Source organism: Octopus bimaculoides, chromosome 21, assembly GCF_001194135.2.
Source record: "Octopus bimaculoides isolate UCB-OBI-ISO-001 chromosome 21, ASM119413v2, whole genome shotgun sequence".
NCBI classification, from domain to species: Eukaryota; Metazoa; Mollusca; class Cephalopoda; order Octopoda; family Octopodidae; genus Octopus; species Octopus bimaculoides.
In genome coordinates, this window is record NC_069001.1 from 37706021 (window position 1) to 37715104 (window position 9084).

The window sequence follows — 9084 nt, forward strand, 5'->3', positions numbered from 1 at the left end:
TGGCAAATCATTCTCTAGGAGTAATATGCTAACAACTCACAAACATATTCATACAGGTGAGAAACCCATTCCACTTTGATATTTATAGCAAACTAGTTTTCTGACTGACATAACTTCAGATGATAAATATATTCATAGAAAGGAAAAAAGACAACAGATATCTGTGATAAAAAATCTGAGAAAGTAACAATTTGTGTATTTATTGATACAAAACTATAGCTGTAGCACTGTCAAAAGTCATTCATCATCTTGTAAAGATATTCGCACATGAAAGAAGATATAACAGTGTGATAACAACACTATTTTTTTTGTAACCATAACTACATCTATATTGGTGAGGTAACTTACCATTGTCATAATGTTAATAAAAGTAGATATATTTTATCTGACCTTGTTTCCAGAAAGGAGAAAAAGATACAATTGATGTATTTGACATTGTGGGTAAACAATGGAGACATGTATTAAATCAGGATATAACAACAACATCTTTTTCTTTAAATAAAATATTTCATTATAACACAATAGGATATACTTAGAATATTTTGTGTGCATTATTTCATTTATCTAATCTCTATGCTTAGATATTATTTACATGCGTGGTACATATATGGGCGTAGGATGAAAAAGTTTAACCTCCAACTGTGGTTTCAGGTTCAGTCCCATCACATGGCACCTTGGACATGTGACTTCTAACTTCAGCCCTGAACCAAGCAAAACCTTGACGTTGGGTTTCGGTAAATGGAAACTGAAAGAAGCCTGTTGTGTGTATCTCCTTGTCTCAACATCACATAAAATTATGAGCATGACAGTTACATGTGTGTACACACACACACACACACATTCTTATGTATGTATATATTAATGTGTGTTTCTCCTCCTCTTTCTCTGCAAGTTAAAGTTTACAATCTCTACTTCAGATTTTACTGCTGGTGTTGTACTTGGAGAAGAGTGTCTCCATACATTGAAAACCAATGGGGGAAATAGGTAATAACTGAAATAGGAATGATATTTCAAGAAAAGCACTGCGAAACTTGAGGTGCATCTTAAGCCATCGAAAAGAGAATAGACACATACATATCCATTTGCATGTATGTGTGAGTGTGTATGTATGTAAATATATGTGTATATTGCTAGATTGATTTGATTAAAAGGGATTCATTAAGGATGTATCAAAGTGAAACATGCCACAATTATTGGCTGGACAAAATGATGCAAAACAGAGAATCTGTTATCATAGCACAGAATGCATTGATGATGAGATATTCATTGTTGTTAGGTAATGCACAGCTCTGATAACATCCAAAAGTGTCCAACAATGAATGGAACCTTAAGTGTGGCGTAAAAACAGACAAATGGGTTATCTGGTACTACTTCAGTTGTTTTGTGAAGAATCTTAATTGTAACATAAACATGATACAGTTAGGTATGCAGTAAGCACAACATCCATAAAGTTATGTAATGTTATACAACTCCCAACTCATCAGGTTTAACAAATATACAAGCAAACAGTAACATGTTGATATATCAATAAATAAATTACTTACCTTTAAGAAACGTGTGTGGGAGTGTAATCAGTCAATTATGAGGGTGGATATCAGAATAAGGTTGTAAATTATAGAATTGTTAAAAGGTATATTTAAACTAAAGATGTCATTAAAGTTAATGACACCACTCATAGAAATTAGTACTGGCAAAACAGACTTACAAACCAGCAGATGGTAGGTGCCAAACAGGACATTTAACTCTATCGTAATAATTTTGAAGTCAGTTGTTGATGTTCTCAAAAAGAAACCCATTTACTCTGTTATATTGTTTTATGGATCAAACACGTGACATGGTTAATAAATTCAAACATTTCTTATTCATTTTCATCCTATTGGTTAAAGCGAACCTATTAATTACTGTTGAACTAATAGAATATTAGCTATAATTAAGGCAGGTACAGTTATTTATTATTCAGGGAAAGTAATTTAAAGGGGAAAAATGCAGAGAATAGCAAACGTTTGCAAAATTTCAAAGCCATGGATCCCAGCATTTTTGTTCACCAATATTTGCATGTTATTATTGAGAATAAAGCAAATCATTTAAAATCATGTAGGTCACATGATTAATAATAATAATAATTTAAACTTATGGGAAGCATTTAAGAAAATGTTAAAAGAATTGTAAAGGCCGTAACGAGGAAGGATTAAGCAATTATAAGATAGCAAAACTAAGGTTAGAAGCAAATTGATTAAAGTTATCTGCCCCTCTCTCCCTATTCTCTCTGTCTCTCTCTCTCCTGTTCACCTTGTACCTTGAGGATACACCCTCACCATCTCCCTTTCCAACTGGGTAAGCCATATATTTCTTCTTCAGTCAGACACCTTTTTCCTATCCATCTGTCATATTTTCATCTCCCTCAATACTTGCTGTCACTCAGTCGAGAGATCTTGACCACACTAGTGTTGTCGATGGCATTAAAACAGCACTCAGAACACACTGTGAAGTGGTTGTCATTAGAAGGGTATCCAGCTGTTGGAACCATAGAAAAAGCAGACATTGGAGTTTGGTACAGTCAGTTCCTGCCAAACTGTTTGACCTATGCTGGTGTGGATTGATCAGATGTTACGTGATAATGATGGTTAATGCTATGTAATAACTTCAGAAGACTTCTCAATGATTGCCATATCCATAGCAGGTATGAATATGGTTCAAGACATGAAGAGAGTGCAAAATTCTTGGACTTTTCTGATGCAATTTGCAACACACATTGGCCAGCCAATCAATCGGGACATGCGTGTTGGCACTCCGTCGCTTACGATGTCGAGGGTTCCAGTTGATCCGATCAACGGAACAGCCTGCTCGTGAAATTAGCATGCAAGTGGCTGAGCACTCCACTGACACGTGTACCCTTAACGTAGTTCTCGGGGACATTCAACCTGACACAGTGTGACAGTGGGCATGCAAGTCAGATGGTTTTCATTTTCAGTAGGATATATAATAGACAGACCACAGTGAATACCAAATCCTTTCATTATCATCATCACCCATTGTCCATGCTGGTATGGGTTGGACAGTTTGACCAGGGTTGAGTGACTGCACCAGGCTCCAATCTGATTTGGCATGGTTGTCTACGGCTGGATGCTCTTCCTAATGTCAACCACTTTGAGAGTGTTTTATGTGCTACTGGCACAGGTGTCTGTTGTGTGACACCAGAATCTACCTCCAGTTGGCTTCATGGGTCTTCTCAAGCTTGACATATTGTCGAATGTTTTCGGTCACATGACACTGCCTCCATGAGGCCCAACACTCAAAAGGGGCTTCTTATGTGCCACCAGCACCAGCCACAAAGAATTCACTGCACAAATTATTGGTGAGTGACTCCAGAGTCAGAGATAGGTGAACTCTGAGTCAAGAAGACATGGAAATTAAGAGAATCTGAAGTTGTTCACAAATTTACAGAAATTCTAGTTGGTACACACAAATGTAAAAAGGACATACACATGTGTAGCATAGATATAAAACTCTTTTATTTCCCTCCGATCATCTTTACCTTTAAGGAAGCCTGTTTGTCCACCCAGCCATGGCAATTTCACTACTTTTCCTGTAAACTTTATGTACACACACACATCTTTTAGTTTTGAAAAGCGATGACTAAATTAGATGAGTTCCATTGTCCAGGAAAAGGTTTATACTTACAATTAATCAATATTGAAGGAATGTAATGAAATGTCCATTATTGAATGTCTTCAGCTGAAGTATCCTCAATATCTTATATTGTTTGTCTTCTTTTTTTTTTTTTTCAGAATATCTTATGTGGAAAAAAGTGGTTTTTATTTGAGATCTATCTTCAATATTCATCATTTAAAGACTAAAAATGGATGTTCAAGAAAACAGATGTACCCTTGTTTGTATCAATCTCAGATAAAATTTCTGGGAAATATTTCCTATGAATAGAGAACACTGACAAAATTTCCTTAATTCACTGGGTACAAGATGATGTTTGCATTGTAATTAATTTTGGATTACAAAAGCGTTTCCAGTATTTCCAAATAAAGACAAAGATCACACTTGATAGAGATGTTGGAGAAGAAGTATTTATTAGGGATAAAGTTATAAAGATCAAAAGAAGACTAACATCTGTATGTTGTGTGGGAGAGAAGGAAAAAATGATGGAAAATGAATTCTGTGAGAAGAAGATTAAAGTTGAAGCACAACCTGAAAGGATTGATTTTATTGATAATATAAAGAAAGAGAAAGAAAAAACTCTATACCATTGTAATATATGTGGCAAATCATTCTCTAGGAAAGACAGCCTAACTACTCACAAAGATATTCATACAGGAGAGAAACCACATCACTGTGATGTCTGTGGTAAATCATTCTCAGCTATTGGTTCCTTAAATACTCACAAACGAATTCACACAGGAGAGAAACCATATCTCTGTAATATCTGTGGTAAATCATTCTCTCAAATAGGTCACTTAATTACACACAAGCGCATTCATACAGGAGAGAAGCCATACCACTGTGATATCTGTGGTAAATCGTTCTCTGAAAAGGGTGTCCTAAAAAAACACAAACACATTCATACAGGAGATAAACCTTATCTCTGTGACATCTGTGGGAAATCGTTCTCTCAACAAGGGATCTTAACTAAACACAAACGCACTCATACAGGAGAGAAACCATATCACTGTGACATATGTGGTAAATCATTCTCTGCAAGTGGTAACTTAATTAAACACAAACATATTCATATAAGAGATAAACCTTATCATTGTGATGTCTGTGATAAATCATTCTCTCAGAGACATTCCTTAACTGCTCACATATGTATTCATACAGGAAAGAAACCATTTGACAGTGATATCCATGGTAAATTATTCAATGAAACTAGTCACTTAAGTAAACACAAGAGTCTTCAGACAGCAGAAAAGCCATATGACTGTGATATCTGTGGTAAATCATTCTCTCTAAGTAGTAACTTAACTACACACAAACACATTCATACAGGAGAAAAACCACATCCCTGTGACATTTGTGGTAAAACATTCTCTCAGAGTGGTAACTTAGTTATACACAAACGTATGCATACAGGAGAGAAGCCATATCCTTGTGATATCTGTGGTAAGTCATTCCCTCTAAGTGTTAATTTAACCACACACAAACGCATTCATACAGGACACGAACCATATCATTGTGACATATGTGGTAAATCATTTTCTGCAAATGGTAACTTAATTAAACACAAACATATTCATATAGGAGATAAACCTTATCATTGTGACATCTGTGATAAATCATTCTCTCAGAGACATTCCTTAACTGCTCACATATGTATTCATACAGGAAAGAAGCCATTTAACAGTGATATCCATGGTAAATTATTCAATGAAACTAGTCACTTAAGTAAGCACAAAAGTCTTCAGACAGCAGAAAAGCCATATCACTGTGATATCTGTGGTAAGTCATTCTCTCAAAGTGGTAACTTAACTACACACAAACACATTCATACAGGAGAAAAACCATATCCTTGTGACATTTGTGGCAAATCATTCTCTCAAAGTGGTAATTTGGTTATACACAAACGTATGCATACAGGAGAGAAGCCATATCCTTGTGATATCTGTGGTAAGTCATTCTCTCTAAGAGGTAACTTGACCACACACAAACGCATTCATTCAGGAGAGAAACCATATCACTGTGACACATGTGGTAAATCATTTTCTGCAAACGGTAACTTAATTACACACAAACATATTCATATAGGAGAGAGAGAAACCATACCACTGTAATAGTTGTAAATCATTCTCTGATAAAAAGATACTTAACTAAACCTGTAGCTATTCAAACAGATCATCAACTGTAACAATATTAAAATTCAGCTTGTGCTAAATACAACGATGCATGTGTGCAATTAAAATTTTATTCATTACATTAATTATTTTGTTTTTGTTATTATAATGTTCTGAACGTTGACAGTTTACTGCAGTAATTGAGTGGTTTTATCAGTTTAAAGCTTGTGTACCACATATTGGAAAATATCAAAATTGATACTTCCTTAGTATAAATAAATACACAATTGATTTCTAATATTGATATAAGAACACATACTTTGGAGAAGTTCAGGGTATATTAAATTCATTTCAGTATTTGACAAGTCTTACTATTCATTGCATGAGATTGCAGCCACATGCATCATAAGAAAATAGGAGTTGCATGAAGCAGCAGGCAAATGTACCTTGAAGTCCCTACAAAGACATTCCACAGGCTTTGCTGTCTTGATCAGAATTCCTTGTTGTGGGTCATAGATATAAGGTTTTAATTTAGCACAAACCCTACAAAAAGTGCATTGACTCTAAAAAACTGGGACGTTGTTTACTCAAACAAACTACAGTAACTGGTTATTCCAGAATTACAGAGACAATTGTGCATTTGCGAAATATAGAAGCAAAGGAATCTGAACAGGTGTGTACCTGAGTAAATTGGTCAAAGACCCCCTTTTTCTTTATTATCAAAACTGTATTTCACTAGTGAATGACAAGTTTTATGTGTGGAATAAGTTGTCGTTTGTTTCAGTGAGATGTACAGGTATGTATGCACGTACGTATGTATGTCTCTGATACAGAAGTGCAAAGGTGAGCAGGAACGAGAAAAAAATCTATGTACCAGAATGGATAAGTGAATGTTGAGGTGGTTTGAAATTATTTGCAAAATTTCTCTACTTCACCGTCTGAAATATGTATAAACTTATATTCTGAAGGAATATGCAGCATCTTCAAGTATCAACAAAGATTACAGTCGAATGAAATATAGCGGAAGAATTATTTGTTAGGAATAAAAGATATTAATAAACAGAAGGAAAATATGTGAATATTGTAGAGACAGAGAAAAGTAATGGATGTTAAATTAGATGAGAAACAGGGCCAGTGTGAAACTCTCACTCAAAGTAATTGTGTCCCTGATGATAGAATGAAAAAGAAAGAAAAAGGGTTCTACCAATGTGATTTCTGTAAGAAGGTATTTGCTCAGAAGTGTTACCTAACTATTCACAAACATATTCATACTGGAGAGAAACCATACCAGTGTGATGTCTGCGGTAAATCATTTCCTAGAAGAGATAACCTAACAATTCACAAACGAATTTATACAGGAGAAAAACCACATCAGTGTGATATCTGTCGTAAATCATTCTCTATAAATGGTTCTTTTATCAATCACAAACGCATACATACAATTGGCTCATAAGGGCCGATTTCCCGGTTTCATTGGCGTATAGGTTCCCCACATGGATGGGACATCGGTCCATCACAGGTGAGCTGTTAGATGCAGGAGGAAAGAGCAGATATTCACCATTACCTTCTGCCAGAGCCGCATGGAGCTCAGGTGTTTCGCCCATAAACACACACATCGCCTGATCCGAGATTCAAACTCATGATCCTTCGATCGCGAGTCCACTGAGCTAACCACTAGGCTATGTGCCTCCACGATCTTAATTGCTATCCAGAATTACACTAGCTGGGATTTATGAGGGAATGGTATGTACCGTGTTTCCCCGAAAATAAACCCTAGTGCGTTTTGGGGTATGCAAAATTAATATAAGACCAGGTCTATTTTCGGGGAAACACGGTATTTAGTACTGGAGTTAAGAAACAAACTACGAGCTACGTAATATCTGCATTATGAGTACGTTTCGTTTTTTCTGTGTCGAGTTTTATTCTCTGCGTTTATATTTTACTTCCGCTTTTGTTGCGATCTGATTAGAGTCAGTTCCCCCCTGATAAATACGGATTTAGAAGACAAAATATATAAAGTAGATTACGTTAAAATTGTTAAAACTTGCTAAATAATTCTATTGTTTGATAAACATCGTTATTACTGGATCAGATCTAGTTTACAACTGCCATTTAGGGGATCCAGTTAAACATAGATGATTGTTGCTAATGAACTGTGGGAAGAAATAGCAACAACATTCTTTATTATGTCGACGTGGAAAATCTAAATGAAGGTTTGTTGTAAAATATAGTTGTGTTGAAGCTGTCATTGTCCAGTCTGAGTTGTGACTACTTGAATCTATCGTGACATCTTCGTCATTGGCTTTATATTAGTATGTAAGTATTATTAACAGAAACAACATCTACATTGTATAGGTCATGTCTTCTTTCTACTCCATCTGTTTGTTTTGATGTGTTCAAAGATGAAGTAAAGAAGAAATTTTACTAAAGTAACGATGCTGTCTTAATCCCCATACGATAAGCTGTCACAGATGTAATATATGTTTTTATAGACTTCCTATTTCCTGGAAGAAATGTATCTCTTCCTGTTTTTCTGAAATGTTTTACTTTCAATAATTTTTGCATGTCCAGTAATTCAAGTAAGAGGAGGAGAGTTTCAGGGTATTTGGTCAACAGTGTACAGAAGCATTATTTACATTTGACAGATATTTGTCCTCATCTTATTTTTTGTTAACACAACGTTTCGACTGAGGTACCCTCCAACCTTCATCAGGTGTCTTGGGAAAATTTCGAACCGGGGTTCTCATTCCTAAGGTTTATAGATGTATAAGCCCTAAAATTCACTCCATAATTGCCCACGGGCATATGGCGTTGTGGTTAAGACCTGAATAATAATAATGATAACATCGAAAAATATCTTAGGAATGAGAACCCAGGTTCTGATGAAGGCTGGAGGGTATATCAGCTGTAAATATGATTTTATATTCTAATTAATCTTACATTATATAAAAAAAAAGAAGAGTCTAATGGGTGTCACGCAACTGGCACAGGTGCCAGTTGCGTGACACCAACATCTGCCACAACTATGATTTCACTTCTACTCAAGCACAGCGCATTGCTGAAGGTCTCGGTCATTTGTCATTGCCTCTGTAAATATATGTGTGTGTGTATATAATTGTGCTCCACACATCCTCTCGCCATACTTGGTCTGCAGGCTGCCATTGATTAATGGAAACCAAAATAAAGTCTTCAAAGAAGAAATAAAGTATCTGACATGAAAGAGGAAGTTATGGAAAGGCAGTCACGTTTATCTATTAGGACATTTCACTGTATTAACCAGACGTTGTTAGACATCGCTGCTTAC

At 35.5% G+C, this 9084-nt stretch overlaps 1 protein-coding gene across 3 annotated transcripts in view; it reads left to right on the plus strand.

The window, feature by feature from the left end:
- Positions 1 to 9084, plus strand: part of LOC106868809 (zinc finger protein 271) — a 12465-nt gene that overhangs the window by 2622 nt on the left and 759 nt on the right. Inside the window, exons 1-2 of one of the 3 annotated variants that reach the window (XM_052975609.1) lie at positions 1 to 56; positions 3789 to 5922. In XM_052975609.1, the coding sequence (XP_052831569.1) occupies positions 4152 to 5780 (1629 nt within the window). In that variant the 5' untranslated portion in view covers positions 1 to 56; positions 3789 to 4151 and the 3' untranslated portion in view covers positions 5781 to 5922. Of the gene's footprint in view, positions 57 to 3788; positions 5923 to 9084 lie in introns of those variants that run through there. The other 2 variants (XM_052975610.1, XM_052975608.1) reach the window with 2 other exon arrangements.